General features: G+C 34.8%; 1 protein-coding gene across 1 annotated transcript; it reads left to right on the top strand.

Annotated features, from left to right (window-relative positions):
• Window positions 1-14950: 14950 nt before the first annotated feature.
• On the top strand, window positions 14951-16956 carry LOC119542717 (olfactory receptor 6C2-like). Its single transcript, XM_037847398.1, has 2 exons — window positions 14951-14961; window positions 15996-16956. Exons 1-2 carry the CDS (start codon window positions 14951-14953, stop codon window positions 16954-16956), a joined length of 972 nt encoding a protein of 323 aa, XP_037703326.1.
• Window positions 16957-17162: the final 206 nt, after the last annotated feature.

The raw sequence follows: 17162 nt of genomic DNA, 5'->3' as shown, positions 1-17162 counted from the left end.
ATGATCAAATTTTTGGCTTATTTTTTTACCTTTACTGTTGACAAATGTTAGAACAGCCTTCTCTTCTTTCAATGATCTTTCAGATAAATCATTTTCTTTTCTTCAATGCAATGTTTGTCTCCAATCCAGAGTTCATAGGTTTTGATGCTGAGTTCATGTCAAAAATTGCTTCACATTAATTTCTCAGGCATCAAAACTTAATTTTCACAGTGAAAGACTTAACTTTTTCATTTACAATCAGTTTCTCCATGCTTATAATCCTATATCAATGAATAAAAAATTTTCCCCTTGAAACACCTGTTTATTTGTTTCTGAACACTTCCTGATCATCATGTCTTTTATTGTAATTTAGTAGAAGAGGAACATCTGAATTTTTCCAACTCACACTTTTAAAGCCACAGGACTGCAGACACCAATATGGAGAAGAACCAATGAGTAGGCTTATAGTTTGTCTGAAATCTAGAACTCTCCCAGGGCACACATTCAGTCTATATGTAATATTAAAATGAGAGGTAGTGAAGAATGATTACGGCAGTCTACTCAGCCTCTGTTATCCTTTCTCATCTCTCAGGCAACAGTAGCATCACTAGGTAACCTCATTCAGCTCAACACACTATGTGCATTACTCAATGTTCAAAAAATGTATTTTTCCTTACAAGATATTAGAAGGTATTGCAAAACTGATTTCAAAACTAATTGACACCAACATATAGCTGAATGATTTTTTCTTATTTTCTCTTTGGATCAAATGATGGAAAGGAGGCAGGAATCTCTACTGAGTGATGCTCCCAGAGGTAGTGTTTTGGCAGGATAAAGGAACACACACACACACAACACACACACACAAACACACACATACACACAGTGCTTTTATTTTCCAATGTGAGGTTGGTAATATATATGATGTCACTTCTGATAATTCTCATACTAGGACTCTATATATGCCCACCTGTTTACTATTATGACACCTCATAGATAGTACTGAAGGCCTTACAAAATAGATAAATTTGAACTCACATCTCTGATTTTAATACCTACTAGTTAAATATTTTTTTCTGAGAGAAAAATGTGCCAAGGATTTACAAAGGAAAACAATTATGTTGCTTACTTTTCTGTCCATAAAATCATAATTTCTGTGAACTGTTTACCATTATTCTTAAAGCCACTTTATTGAAAATGAAAGGTGAAATGAATAGAACTCATTTTAATATTACACTTGAACTTCTATTCCTTTTTGCTCATGTTTCCACACTCACACCCACAAGTTCTCTAAACAGCAGATATTTCTGTGAGATAGTTGTCTTCAACAAATTGTACTTTATTATGATATATGATATATCTCTTATGATATATTTTAGCATTATAGGGCTAAGAAATATTTCCTTATATATGTCAGCACATAAAAGTAAAAATCTTATAATGGTAGTGGAATGCTAGAAATTCTTCTTTTGAAAGAAATGGTATTTCTGTAACTCAGGGCAGGGACAGATGTTTGAACAATAGAGACTTTGACTTTTCATTTTTCTTTTTTAGTTTGTTGAACCTGAAATAAATGAATAAACAAATGATCCTTGGTGGTTTACATTCCATGTCACTAAGGAATCTTTGGAATCATTTTTTTCTGGCAAAAGAAATCTTACAAAGGCTGCCTTCATGACAGTGTCCATGGAGAAAGTAGGACAAGTACCAATTATTGAATTTGTTTGCTTTTTCTTTTTCATTATTTTCATCATATAGTTTTTTCATTTAGTTTGTTGTCCACATTTTTCTACTCATCCATCCATACACTGGATAAAGGGAGTGTGATCCATAAGGCTTTCACAATCACACTGTCATCCCTTGTAAGCTAAATTGTTATACAATCATCAAAAGTCAAGGCTACTGGGTTGGAGTTTGATAGTTTCAGGTATTTACTTCTAGCTATTACAATGCATTAAAACCTAAAAAGGGTTATCTATATAGTGCATAAGAATGCCCACCAGAAGGACCTCTTGACTCCATTTGGAATTTTTCAGCCATTGAAACTTTATTTCATTTCATTTCACATCCCCTTTTGGTCAAGAAGATATCCCCAATCCCATGATATCAGGGCCAGATTCATCCCTGAGAGTCATATCCCATGTTGCCAGGGAGATATACACCCCTGTGAGTCAGATCCCACCTTGGGGGATGGCAGTGAGACCACCTGCCAAGTTGGCTTAGCTAGAGAGAGAGGGCTACATCTGGGCAACAAAGAGGTACTCAGGGGGAGACTCAGACACAATTATAAGCAGGTTTAACCTCTCCATTTCAATAAGGAGCTTCAGAAGGGCAAGTCCTGTGATAAAGGGCTCAGCACAACAAACTGTCAGTCCTTAATTGTTGTGAGAACCTCAGCAACAACCCAGATATGGAAGCCCAAAACCTCTGCATTTTCCCCCAGCTCCTCAGGGAGGCCCTGCACATATATTTTTATTCTGTCCAAATTACTTTGGGATGTGTCACTATTTTATACTAACCTATGCAAATGTATCAGGTCTCACTTCCTCCTAAAAGTTCCATGTAATTATATGGTATTTGAACAAACTGTATGAGTTACATTGTTTAGGAAATACAGATCTTGGACCAACTAAACACCTCTTCCCTTGGTCTCACATGGACTTTGAAGTTTTAAAATACAGTCAGTATTGTCCTTTACCCTCTGGCCCTATTTGCCCTACTCTTATCCATATCTGCTTCCTTCATATCTCTCATTGAAGTATGGATTCTTTTTCAGCATTTTTAACAGTTGCTATATGTGCTAATAGTGACATTCATATCTGCCAAGTCCTAGCTCTGAGTTTCCGGTGTCACACAGATATCCAAAGTTCCAGGGATCGATCAAGCATTCCAAGTTCAGCATCTCAGAATCTGGAGGTAGCCATTACATTTCAGGAATATATTGACTGCTGTAAGAGCTTACAATCTAGGGACTGTTACAATAAGTGTTCTGATAAGCTGTGCTCTAAGTTTCAATTCTGAGTTTGCACATTGTAGTTAGTCCGTATTGGTGAGGCATTACAGTGTTTGCCTTTGTTTCTGGCACAGTTCACTCAAAATGCTGTCTACAGGATCCATTCTCCTCATTGTGTATCTCACAGCTTCACTCCTTCTCCCAATTTCCCAGTATTCCATTGTACACACACACACAACAGTACACCATTCTGTTCCTCAGTCGAGGTACCCTTAGGGCACCTCCACCCATTGCAAATCATGCATACTGTCTTCATAAACACTAGTGTGCAAATGTTTACTTACATCCTTGCTCCCAGATCCTCCAAGTGCATGTCCCCTAATGAGGTTGCAGGACCTGATGGCCCCCACACACTTAGCTTCATGTAGAACCACCATGCTGTCCTCAGAAAGGCTATATGATTCTGCCTCTTAACAAACAGTAAATATGTACATTCCTCTTTCCATATTTTCTTCAGCACTTTTATCCCTGTTTATATTTTTTTCATACAATTTCATAGAGCTATATTCACATACCATATAATTATCCACAGTGTACAGTTGTTCATGATATCATCATACAGTTGTGCATTTATCACCAGAGTCAGCACTTGAACATATTGATTACTATGACAAAAAGTTTTTTTATGAATAAAAAAAGATAATAAAGAGAAAAATATCATACAATATAGTACAATAGTAGGGTCAGACAACACCACTGCTAAGAATCCCATATCATTCCCTCATATCCCCCTCATACACATTCAGCTTTTGTATATTGACTTTGTTAATTATGATGTTACTGTTGATCATAGACTTCAGTTTGCTTCAATTATATTTTTCCCCACTAACATAACCTTTCCAACACTCTGCATGGTGACATTCATTTGTTCTCCCACATGCAAGAACAGTTTTGTATTTGTACATTTAGTCACAATTATTGACAGCTCCAGTTTTTGCTAAGTTAAACAGTCCCAGTCTTTATCTTCTCTCTTTACCTCAGGTGTCATAAATGCTTCTAGCCCACCTGTTTCAGCTTTACACGTGGACATCTTTGCTCAATGTACTTAAAATATTGTGCTACCATCAAGCAGTATTATGCTATCTATTTCTGGATCTATAAAATCAATCCTGATAAACATTCTGTAGTCCTTCAGCATCAAATGCCTGATCTCTACCCTCTTTCTATCTCCTGGCAGACTGTGTAATCAGTTTTTAACTCTCAAAGTTTGCTCATTAATGTTAGTTCATAATAGTGAGACCATACAGTATTTGTCCTTTTGTTTCTGGCTAACTTCACTCAATATAATGTCCTGAAGGCCCATCCATGTTATTATATGTTCCATATCTTTGTTCTGTCTTACAGTCGTGTAATATTCCATAGTGGGTATGTATCACAGTTTTATTTATCCACTCATCTGTTAATGGACATTTGGGCTGGTTCCATCCCTTGGCACTTGTGAATAATGCCACAATAAACATCAGTTTAAAAATGTCCATTTGTGTCTTCACTTTCACTTCCTCTGAGTATATACCTAGTAATGGAATAGCTGATTAACATGGCAAATCTATACGTAGCTTCTTGAGGAACTGCCACACTGCCTTCCAGAGTGGTTGCACCAGTATACATTCCCCAAAACAGTGAATAAGTGTGTCTCTTTCTCTACATCCTATGTGGCACTTGTAAATGTCTGTTCTTTGCATAATGGCCATTCTAGTAAGTATGAGATAATATTTAATTGCTGTTTTGATTTGCATTTCCCTAACAGCCAGTGAAGTTGAGCATTTTTTCTTATGTTTTGAGCTATTTGTATTTCCTCTTCAGAAAAGTGTCTGTCCATGTCTTTTGCATATTTTTTTTCATTGGGATGTTTCTCTTTCTGTTGTTGAGTTGTAGGATTGCTTTATATATTCAGGATATTAAACCCTTATCTGATATGTGATTTGCAAATATTGTCTCTTATTGTATAGGTTGTCTTTTTACCTTTCTGACAAAGTCTTTTGATACAAAAAAGTGTTTAATTTTGAGGAGATCCCATTTGTCTATCTGTTCTTTGGTTGCTTGTGCTTTGGGTGTAAGGTCTAGGAAACCACATCATATCACAAGATCTTTAAGATATTGCCCTACATTTTCTTCTAAGAGTCTTATGTTCTTTAGGTCTTTGATCCATTTTGAGTAAATTTTTGTGTACGGTGTGTGATATGGGTCCTTCCTCATTCTTTTGGAAATGAATATCCAGTTCTACAAACACCACTTATTGAAGAGGCTGTTCTGTCCCAGTTGCTTTGGCTTGACTGCCTTATCAAAGATCAATTGTCTGTAGATGTAAGAGTCATTTTCTGAACACTCAATTTGATTCTATTGGTCAGTGTATCTATCCTTATGCCAGTATCATGCTGTTTTGGCCACTGTAGCTTTGTCATATATTTCAGTCAGGTAGTGTGAGATTTCCCACGTCACTCCTGTTTCTCAAGATATTTGTGACTATTCAGGGCACACCGCCCTTCCAAATGAATTTGGTTACTGGTTTATCTATTTCTTCAAAGTAAGTTGTTGAGATTTTAATTGGTATTGCATTGAATCTATAAATCAGTTTACATAGAATTGCCAATTAACTATATTTAGTCTTCCAATCCATGAACATGGTATGTTCTTCCATTATTTTAGGTCCTGTTTGATTTCTTTTAGCAGTTTCTTGTAGTTTTCTTTGTATAGGTCTTTTGAAGCCTGCATTAAGTTTATTCATAAATACTTGATTTGGTTGCTATTTTAATTGAAATATTTTATTTCTTCCTCTTTTTGCACATTACTTGTGTATAAGAACACAACAGATTTTTGCATGTTGATCTTGTGGCCTGCCACTTTGCTGTATTCATGGATTAGTTCTAATAGCTTTGCTGTAGATTTTTCTGGTTTTCTACATATAGAATCCTGTCATCTGCAAAGAGTGAAAGTTTTACTTCTTTCTCTCCAATTTGGATGTTTTTTTTTTATCTTTTTTCTTGCTTAATTGTACTAACTAGAACGTTAGGCACAATGTTTAATAACAATGGTGACAGTGGGCATCCCTTGTCGCTCCCCATTGAGTACAATGGTAGTTGTGGGTTTTTTCATGTATTATCTTTATCATATTGAGAAAACTCCCTTCTATTCCTATCCTTTGAAGTGTTTTCATCAAGAAAGGATGCTGTATTTTGTCAAATGCCTTTTCTATATCAATCAAGATTGTCATGTGATTCTTCTGCTTTGATTTATTGACATGGTGTATTACATTAATTGATTTTCTGGTGTTGCACTAGCCTTGAATACCTAAAATGAACCCCACCTGGTCTTGGTGTATAATTCTTTTAATGTGTTGCTGGATTCAATTTGCAAGTATTTTGTTGAGGATTTTTGCATCTATATTCACTATAGTGATTGGTCTATAATTTTCTTTTTTTGTAGTATCTTTGTCTGATTTTTGTATTAGGGTGATGTTGGCTTCATGGATAGCATAGATAGTTGGACAGCATTCCCTCCTCTTCAATTTTTGAAGAGTTTAAGCAGGATTGTTACTTTCATGAATGTTTGGTAGAATTCAAATGTGAAGCCATCTGGTGCTGGGATTTACTTTTTTGCTAGCTTTTTGATGACTAACTCAATCTCTTTACTTGTGATTTTTTTGTTGAGGTAGTCTATTTCTTCTCAAGACAATGTTGGTTGTTTTGGCTTTTCTAGGAAGTTGTCCACTTCATCTAAGTGTCTAGTTTATCAGCATGTAGTTGCTCACAGTATCTTCTCATTATCTCCTTTATTTCTGCAGGGTCAGCAGTTATGTTTCCTTTCCTGTTTCTGATGGCATTTATTTGCATCCACTGTCATTTTTTTTTTTTTTTTTTTTTTTTTTTTTTGGTTAGCCTAGTTAGGGGTCTATCAATTTTGTTGATTTTCACAAAGAACGAACTTCCAGTTTTGTTGACTATATTGTTTTCCTGTTCTCAATTTCATTTATTTCTGCTCTAATCCTTGTTATTTCTTTCCTTCTGTTTTCTTGGGGTACATTTGTTGTTCTTTTTTTAGTTCCTCCTGGTGATCCATTAATTCCTAAATTTTTGCTCTCTCTTCTCTTTTAATATAAGCATTTAGGGAAATAAACTTCCCTCTCAGCATGACCTTTGATGCATCCCATGTTTTGATATGTTCAGTTTTCATTGTCATTTGCCTCAAGGTATTTACTAATTTGTCTTGTAATTTCTTCCTTTACCCACTGGTTTTCTAAGAGGGTGCTATTTAGTTTCAATATATTTGTGAATTTTACAATCTTCTGCCTGTTGTTTATAACCATCTTCATTCCATTATGATCCAAGAAAGTGTTTTATATAATATCAAAATTTTTAAATTTGTCGAGACTTGTTGCATGACCCAACATGTGGTCTACCCTAGAGAATGTTCCATGAGCACTTGAGAAAATTGTATATCCTGTTGTTGTGCATTGTAGTGTTCTATAAATGTCTGTCATGTCTAGTTCATTTATCATACAACTCATCTCCCTTTCCTTATTCATCCTTTGTCTATATGTTCTATCCATTGACAAAAGCAGTGTATTGAAGTCTACAACTATTATTGCAGAGGTATCTAATTCTTCTTTCAGTGTTCTCAGTATTTTCCCGAATTTTGAGGCCCTCTGGCTTGGTGTATAAATATTCAAGATTGTTATGTTTTCTTGATGAACTGACCCTTTTATTAATATATGGTGCCCTTCATCTCTTTTGTTTTACTTTTGAAGTCTAATTTGTCTGATATTAATATAGCTACTGTTTTTTTCTGGTTGCTGTTTGCATGAAATATCTTTTTCCAATCTTACACTTTCAGCCTATTTTTGCCCATGTGTCTAAAGTGAGTTTCTTGGAGACAGCATGTAGATGAGTCCTGTTTTTTAATCCATTCTGTTAGTCTGTGTCTTTTTATTGGGGAGTTTAATCCATTAACATTTAGTGTTATTACTGTAAGGGTAGTATTTTCTTCTATATTTTGTCTTTTGGATTTTATATGTCATGTCTTATTTTTACCTCTCTCTCCTTTTACTCTTCCTGATAATCTTCATTTCTACACTCTTCTCCAAATCTCTCTCTCCCATCTTTCCCTATCAGCCTGTAGCACTCCCTTTAGTATTTCTTGTAGCAACAGTCTCTTATTCACAAACCCTCTCAGTGTCTCTTTGTCTGAAAATATTTTAATCTCTCCCTCTTTTTTGAAGGACAGTTTTGCTGTATGTAGAATTCATGCTTGGCAATTTTTCTCTTTCAGCATCTTGAATATATCATACCACTGTCTTTTTGCCTCCCTGGTTTCTGTAGAGAAATCTGTACACAGTCTTATCAAGCTTACCTTGTATGTGATGGTTCACTTTTCTCTTGCTGCTTTCAGAATTTTCTCTGTCTTTGACATTGGATGATATGATCAGTAAGTGCCTTGAAGTAGTTCTATTGGGATCTATTATGTTTGGGGTATGCTGTACTTCTTGAATCTGTAATTTTCTGTCTTTCATTAGTGTTGGGAAATTTTCAGTGAATATTTCTTCTATTATTCTTTCTGCCTCTTTTCCCCACTCTTCTCCCTCTGGGATACCCGTAACATGTACATTCATGCACTTCATGCTGTAAGTCAGCTCCCTAAGATCCTGCTCATATTTTTCCATTCTTTTCACTATCTGTTCCTTTGTGTGTATGAATTCAAATGTCTTGTCTTCTAATTCACTGATCCTTTCTTCTGCCTGTTCAATCTTGCTGCTGTATCCCTCCATTGTATTTTCATCTCCTCCATTATACCCTTCATTCCCATTAAGTTCTGCCAGTTTATGAATTATTCTTTATGGTCATCCAGTATCTTCCTTTATCTTTCATCTCTTTTGCTATATCTTCCCTCAGTTCATTGACTTGATTTTTGAATTTATTTAGGAGATTTGTTTGAATATCTTTAATTATTTCTTCAGTTCATTGAATTGATTTAGCATTAGTTGCCTCAACTCCTATACGTCAGTTGAACCATTAGTTTGTTATTTGGCTGGTCCATATTGTCATGTTTCCTAATATGGCTCATTATCTTAAGCTGTCTAGGCATCTGACATTATTGATTAGATTTTTTCTGGAGCTTGCATTCACTCTTTTACCTAGAGTTTTCTTATTGGTTGGCTTTGTACTCTAATCTTTATTGTTCACTTCAGCTTATCCCTGACCTGTAATTTAGGTTTGATTTAGTTGATCAGATTTTTTCACCTCTTGTTTTTCTGTTTTTTTTTTGTCCTGCCTTTATGTAGCATTTTTGTGTGATGGTATCCTCAGATGTGGTCAGCCCCAGTCAGGTTTACCCAGTCCAGAGAGTCCCAGGTCTTAGGAGGAGCATATGGAGTTTCCTTGAGAATGAGATCCTCCTGCGAGGCCTTTAGATTTTATTCTTTTCATATCCTGTCCAGCATGTTCACTTGTCATCCTGCAGCTTCCCCACCAGTGTAAGAAGCTTTAGTCCTCCTGGTAACCCTGACCCTGTCAGTGGCATGGCTTACTGAAGTTGGTTTCTGAATTCCAGCCCCTGGGGTCTGTGTTCCCTGAAGGAGGGCTGCCACTCAAGCTGGACCACACCACCCTTTTCTTGAGGAAGTTATGTCCTTCAGGGAATTGTCTCCCCCACTAGATATATTGCTTTTCTCTCAGAGTTATCTTAGCTCTGCTCTTACCTGGGCTCAAATTGCAAGCCTTTGAGTCCTTCTCTAATGGGCTACTTAGAATAGTGATTTTTTTGTTAAAAAAAAATAAAAAGATTAAAAAAAAATAGAAAAAAGGAAAAGGCCCAGTATAGACTAAAGAAAAGCATTTTAATTTTGTCCTTACAGTTCTAATGGGCTACCAAAATGCAAACAGAAAAGGATTTCAGGAGCAATTGAGAAGCAAACAGGAAACCAGAGAAAAACAGCTTTTCAGAGAAGGGCCCTGGACTTCTGGATTTGGATTTGTGCCTGATTGTGTTTGAGCCCAGCTGTTATCCATACTATGTTCACCCCTAACTCCAAAAGTCTCTGTTTTTGTTTTTCTTTTGTTTTGTTTTTGCTGTTTTTGCTTGCCCTATCTCCTCTCTGCCAGGTTGACTGCTCCTAGATTCTCCAGTGTCTGGTCTCATTTTATCTGTGGTTGGAGTTTTTGTTCAGCAGTCCAAGCTTTTCAATCAGTTCTGCAACTGGGGCTGATGGCCCCTCCTACCATGAGAAACCAGCCACAAAACAGTCTAGCTGTGACTGGTGGGAGAGGCATGGGCCCCCTGGCCATGAGAGCTTACAGATTTCATTGATCTCAGCTGCTCCACACACTTGAAACTTGTATGAAATGTGTCCATACTCAGGTTTCCATGAGGTGTCCATCCCACACAGTTCATGGCTATCTACCAGCTGCCCCAGAGGAATAACCAAAACTCATACCTCACTGCTCCACAATCTTGCCCCTTCCCAAGTGTTTTTTACTGACATCTTTGCAGTAACAGAATTTTTTCTACCTGATGCCATGTCCCATGATTACTATGTGATCATCTGTAAACCCCAGCATTGCATGAACATCATGAGCAACCGATTGTGCAGGAGACTTGTTTTTTGTTGCCTGTGTACTGGATTGTTGATCATATTTTCCCCACTTCATCTGGGGCTACATCTGAAATTCTGCAACTCAAATGGCATTAATCATTTCCTCTGTGATGCTTCTTCTTTCCTGAATATCTCATTTTCAGACACATGGTTCATGGAATAAACATTTATAATCTATGCTGTGCTGACCCTCATCTTGACCCGTGTGTGGAGTTCTGTCCTACATTTATGTTATGGACAATTTCAGGATTTCCATCCTCCCAGCAATGGAAAACAACCTTTTTAATCTTTCATCCCACATAATTGTGGCATATGAATGTTCATCTATACAAATCCTACAGAAAAGGAAGAAATGATTATTAATAAAGTGTTCCACTGCTCATTTCTTCTATTTCACTTATGTTAAATCCATTTATTTACACTCTGAGAAATTAACAAGTGAGGAGCCCATCTATGATTCAATCAAAAGAATTGTATCATTCTTACAAAAGTAAAAAGAAAGTAGTCATCAATAAATAATGTTACATATGAATGGCTGCTTAACTTTTTCTTGATGCTTGCAATTTCCTTTATCTTTTTATAACCTGTATTTCAATTATTTTATTTTCTTGGTTCCTCCTTAACTTTCTGTCCATTTCAAGTTGATCTTGGGTCCCCATTTCTTCATTGGATGTCAGCCAAGAGTTGGTCTCAGCTACTGCAGGCTGCCCACAGTCCTTGCCACAGTATCTTCTTCAGGTTCAGTCTCTCTCACGCTTTATGTTACTTTCACCAGAAAAGGACCCAATATTTTTAAGGGCTCATCAACAGAAGTAACATGCATGAAATAATAGTACTTTCTGTTGGAAGTTTTTTATGGAAATATGAAGTGACAAGTTAAACAGGCATATTATAAACTCTACATATACCATGAAAATAAGGCAGCATGTTATAATAAGGAATAAAAAAGATAAACTGAATCATTAAAACATTCAATTAACACAAAAGAAGGCAGAAAAAGTAGAACAAAAGAATGACAAACAAACGGGATGAATGGAAAGCAACACAATAATATTGTTAATTTCAAGCCAACAATTTCAATAATCACAATAAATGTAAATGTCCTAAATACACCCAATCAAAAAGCAGAGGATGTCAGACTGGATAAAAAAAGCAAGAGCAACCCTCGGTTGCATACAAAAAACACATTCTAAGTAAACAAGTAAGAAGAAAACGATGAAAAAATGTATATTATGCTAAAGCCAATCAAAAGAAATCTCAGATGACTACTTTAATACTGGAAAAACTAGATTACCTGAGATAAAGAGAGCCATTTAGGACATGGCAATCCCAAAAGTTTATGTCACTAATAACCATTTTGAATACATGGGACAGAATCTGACAGAAGTACAAGCATAAAGAGGCAAATCCACAATTATACTTGAAGAATTCAATATCTTCTTCTTAATGATTAATAGAAAATATATACAGAAATCAAGAATACAGAAAACTTGAATAAAACTATCAATTTGACCCAAACCATACTTACAGAACATGCAACACAAACCATAGCAGAATACAATTTTATCAAGTGTGTAGCAAACAATTAATAAAACAAAACATATTCTGAGCCGTAATATAATTCAAATCATATGAAGTATGAACTCTAAGCACAATAGATTTAAAAGAGAAAATAATAACAGACAGACATCAGGAAAATCTCTAAATATATGAACATTAACACAAACCTAAATAAAATACGAGTCAAAGAAAAATCAAAAGAGATATTAAAAGTATTTTGAAATGAATGAGAATTAAAAATCAATATGTCAGTATTTGCTGTACATGACTAAAACAGTACTAAGCATATTTATTTCACTAAATGCTTACATGAAAAAAGAAGAAAATTATCTAAGAAAAGGATATAATAAATTTGCTAATTTTTCTCCTTTTTTGGAGGAAAGAAGGGAACTTCAGTTCTAAAACCAACAGAAGAAAATATAATAGAGATCATTATGGAAATCATTTGGAATATAAGAGGAAAATAAGAGAAAAGTTGGTTCATAAAAAATATCAGTAAAGAAGCAAGAGAAAAGATACAAATTACCAATATGAGGAAAGACAGCTGTGACATAACTACCCATGCTACAGATATTAAAGGATAAGAAATATAATTTAAAAACATATAGCTATAAACTGGCAACATAGATAAAACTGATAAATTCCTTAAGGCACTCTTCATCAATGGTGACAGGTAATACTTGTCTGGTTACTAAGAAAGACTCACAGGACTCAGAGGACTATGTTTACAAATCTACATTTTAATACAGGCAAATAATACAATATACGAACAACATTAAATATGAATGTGTCACAGACAAAGGTTGTCTCACACTAAGGAATCTCAAGTGGTTTGTAACACATTCTTATTGTTAATTACACCTCAATAATGATGTTACACACTGAAAACTAAAAAAAAAAAAAAAAAAAGAGAGAGAGAGAGAGAGATTTAACTGCATAAACCATAAACCATATGCCAAAAATCAGAACAGTTTTAAGGACTTATTAAAACTTAGCATATATATTTAACATAAAGTAACAAAATACAAATAGACTTGAAAACAGAAATGGTGTATATTAATGACCTAATAACATTGGTAAATATTTGATATAAACTAATCTTATGGCTCTTTATTAACAGTGTACAAAATTTCTAAAACTAAGATAATATTGGAATCTAAAAATTTCACTTTAACAATTATTCTCACATATATGCAAAAATACTAATATAAAGATGCTTTTGATAGTACAATTGATAACTGCAAAATGAAGAAACTTACAAATTTAATTTAGGTGTTGGTAAAATGAATGTCAAAATATTCATACAGCCAACTTAACAGTGATAAAATGGAAGGGACAGAAATTTATGTATTTGATAGAAATATATGTTTAATTATAAAAACATAATTTTTGCATCCTTTTTAAAGTTGTGATTGCAAATATTTATGCATTTATAAATGTAAGTATATTTAAAAAAGAGAAATCTGGAAGCATAAGTTTTTACTGTATGAGGCTGCCTCCTATAATTGTATAAACTTTCCTTTTTACACATATGCTTAAAATTTCCCAATGAGAATAAAGAATTCATATAATATAATAAAGGATTGAATTCATATAACAAAGGCTTGAAAATTCCAAATGCCTTAGGAGATATGAAACTTTCTTTTAAAAGAGCTACAAAATAGTTGTCCTCTTGACCTGTGTCTGATACTATTGCATCATCATCCTGTCTCGAAGGACACAGCCCCACTGAAGCATGTTACTTGTGTTTTTTTTTTTTCCAAATTTCATTACTCAGAAAATTTACTAATGACCCTTGACTGTTGGTCACCAAGGACACTTTGTTTTTTCACTAAGTGGCATTCTCAGCAAATTAAAAAAAACTGGTGCACTATATCATAAAAGAATTTTCCCCTGTCCTGATTTTTTAGAATATCATCTCTTCAGCTAGTAGGTAGAGTTCCTAATACTCCAGGCTTCAAAGTAATTTATGATCTTTTCAATGATGAAGACAGTAAGAAAATATTGGGGGACTTATAATAGTACTAAGTTCATTATAAAAAATTATGTGAAATTTGTTGAGGATTGCAATGTCAGGAAGTTATACGCATTCCCAGATAAGCCCATAATGTGAAAATATAAATGTATTAATCGAAATATCACAATCCACATTTCAGTGGTAATATTATGTTTTATCAATGAACAGGAGCTCTGGTTTACTAACAGAAGAGTAAGTATGATACTGTTGTTTTTTAATTGTAATTGCTTTTGAAGGATTAGGTCACATTTTCCTCTTTAGAAGTAAGTGGTTTTCAGTGATATTTCATATATTTTGTCATGCATCCAATATATATTTGTGAGATGCCATTTTTGAAAATAATTATCCCTGTAAAGAGAAATGATTTTTTTCTATTCTTCTATATATAAATATATTGGAGTTTTAATAACTAAGATAAATAAATCCACATCTTATTTCGTCTAAGAAGTATTGGTGGAAAACTGAATGAAACTTCAACCTCAAATAAAAATGACAAAGGACCTTCGCATCTATAGAAGTATGTAAGCATGCCCTTTATTCTCACTGCCCTAAAAGGATAACATATTGAATAAAGTGGCAGCATCTCATTAAAAAATTTGTGTTCATTTTGACCACTTGTTGAAAGGTAAAACAAAAGAAATCAGTCATAGAGTCAACCTCTTTATTAAATTTTATTATAAAATACGTTGTAATATCTTGGGAAAAATATATTTTGAAGATTGAATAGTGCTCCAAGTTTGAAGGTCCAAGTAAAAATTCACAGTGGTGGACACTAACCTGAGAAATTGGGACAAAGATGGAAGAAAGGTAGGTGGGCTGCAAAAATATAGCTCTCCTAAATCTTGATATGATATAGTTGATAGTTGTTGAAAGAGAGACCAAATTCCTGAGGAGGGGTCTAACTTCCAGGTAAACCAAGTATCTCAGTCAGTTCATCTTCCTTATACTGGTAACACTGTGAAATAAACAAATACACACAGCCAAGTCAGCCCACACCTCTTTAAGAAGAGAACACTGAAAGTTAAAAAATAAAGAGAAATTGTGTGTAAACCAAATAAGTGGGGTACATAAAGAGGAAAGAACTCCTATTCATTGATGTAAGAAAATCTCAATCCCTGAGATAATGATTCTATTGTGGGAAAACCTGTATAGACAGATATAATCAATGGTTAACACCTGAGAAAAGTCCATGGAACAGCTTAATACTAACTCAGAATCAAAAGATTCTTGACTGGTAGATTAATTATGCTATTATGAGCCAAATGTCAAATCAATGAAGATGAAAGAATTCATTTGACTGGAATATCAGGGAAGGAAGAGAAGTCAGTCATTACCTCGCCAGCAGTAATAAACATATTCAATCAAGGTAATGTACACAGTCATGGAAAAAAATGGATTGTGTAGGGAGCAGCAGCAGGGTGAAGGGTGGTTCCTATGAATTAAAAATGCTTGTTCTAAACCCCAATCAGTTCACAAAAATGTTGCTTTAGAATTAACAACTATGTCCTCTTCTAAAGTATGTAGAGTGAGTCCAAGTTATTGCTATATATTAGCATTCTTTAAAAAAAGACTTAAAATGTTAAGAAAAAACATGAAATCTGTCATGGAATTTTGTGACTTAGTTTGGGAATAGGGAAGAACTCTTGAAGCCAAAAGGCATTACTGCTACCTATAAAATTATACCTCATCAGACTAATTTTGGGGGGCCACAAGGAAAATCCCTAAGCAGTAAATGGAAGTAAAACAAAAATTTCTAAAATGTAGTATGAAACAACGTACTGAAGATGTTGAATTTTAGAACAATTAAAATAATTATAAGAAAATGTCTCTATTACATGCAGATTGGACAGAAGTCAGCAGTCAGTGATCAGAAACAGAACAATAACAACATTTATTCTGCTGGGACTGACCGATGACCCTCAGCTCCAGGTTCCACTTTTTATATTTATATTCCTAACCTACATGTTGAGTGTAACTGGGAACCTGAGCATCGTCACATTCACCTTTGTGGACTCCAATCTTAAAACACCCATGTACTTTTTCTTACAAAATTTCTCCTTCTTAGAGATCTCCTTCACATCTTCATGTATTCCTAGATACCTGTATAACATAGCTACGGGTAACAAGGCCATTACCTACAATGCTTGTGCTAGCCAAATGTTTTTTACTGACCTCCTTGCAATAACAGAATTTTTTCTCCTTGCTGCTATGTCCTATGACCGCTATGTGGCCATCTGCAAACCCCTACATTATGTGACCATCATGAACAAAACAGTCTGCAGGAATCTTATCTTCTCTTGTTGGGCAGCTGGTTTGTGCATAATAATCCCACCACTTTTCCTGTTTTTAAAACTGGAATTTTGTAACTCTAACATCCTTGACCATTTTGCCTGTGACGCATTTCCCCTAATGAAAATCACATGCTCAGACACATGGGTCCTAGAAATGTCCATTATGACCTCTGCTGTACTGACTCTGATTATAACTCTTACTTGTGTAATTCTGTCCTATGGTTACATCATCAAGACAATTTTTAGATTCCCCTCTGTCCAGCAAAGGAAAAAGGCCTTTTCTACCTGTTCTTCCCACCTGATTGTGGTTTCCATCACCTATGGCACTTGCATTTTCATCTATATGAATCCTTCAGCAAGGGAAGAAGTGACCAAAAATAAAGTGATTTCACTGCTTATTTCTTCTGTTTCTCCTATGTTGAATCCCTTTATTTATACCTTGAGAAACAATCAAGTTAAGAAAGCCTTCAAGGACTCAATCAAAAGAATAGGATTGTTCTTAGCTAAATGAAATAAATTGCATGCAATCGAAGATTTCAAAAATAAAGATATGGCCCTGGACATTTCACCTTGCTTGTGTTTAATATTACCTATACTTCAGCTACATTAATTTTCTCAACTGCATCTTTAAAATAGCTTGTATTGGCCACTGCTGAAACCACTCTTTAGGTCCTTTTTTTCATATGGAGAGCTGATAATGTTTTGCATCTCATTAGG

Source organism: Choloepus didactylus, chromosome 8, assembly GCF_015220235.1.
Source record: "Choloepus didactylus isolate mChoDid1 chromosome 8, mChoDid1.pri, whole genome shotgun sequence".
NCBI classification, from domain to species: Eukaryota; Metazoa; Chordata; class Mammalia; order Pilosa; family Megalonychidae; genus Choloepus; species Choloepus didactylus.
The sequence above is the reverse complement of the archived record's forward strand: the minus strand, read 5'-3'. Positions and strand labels throughout refer to the sequence as shown.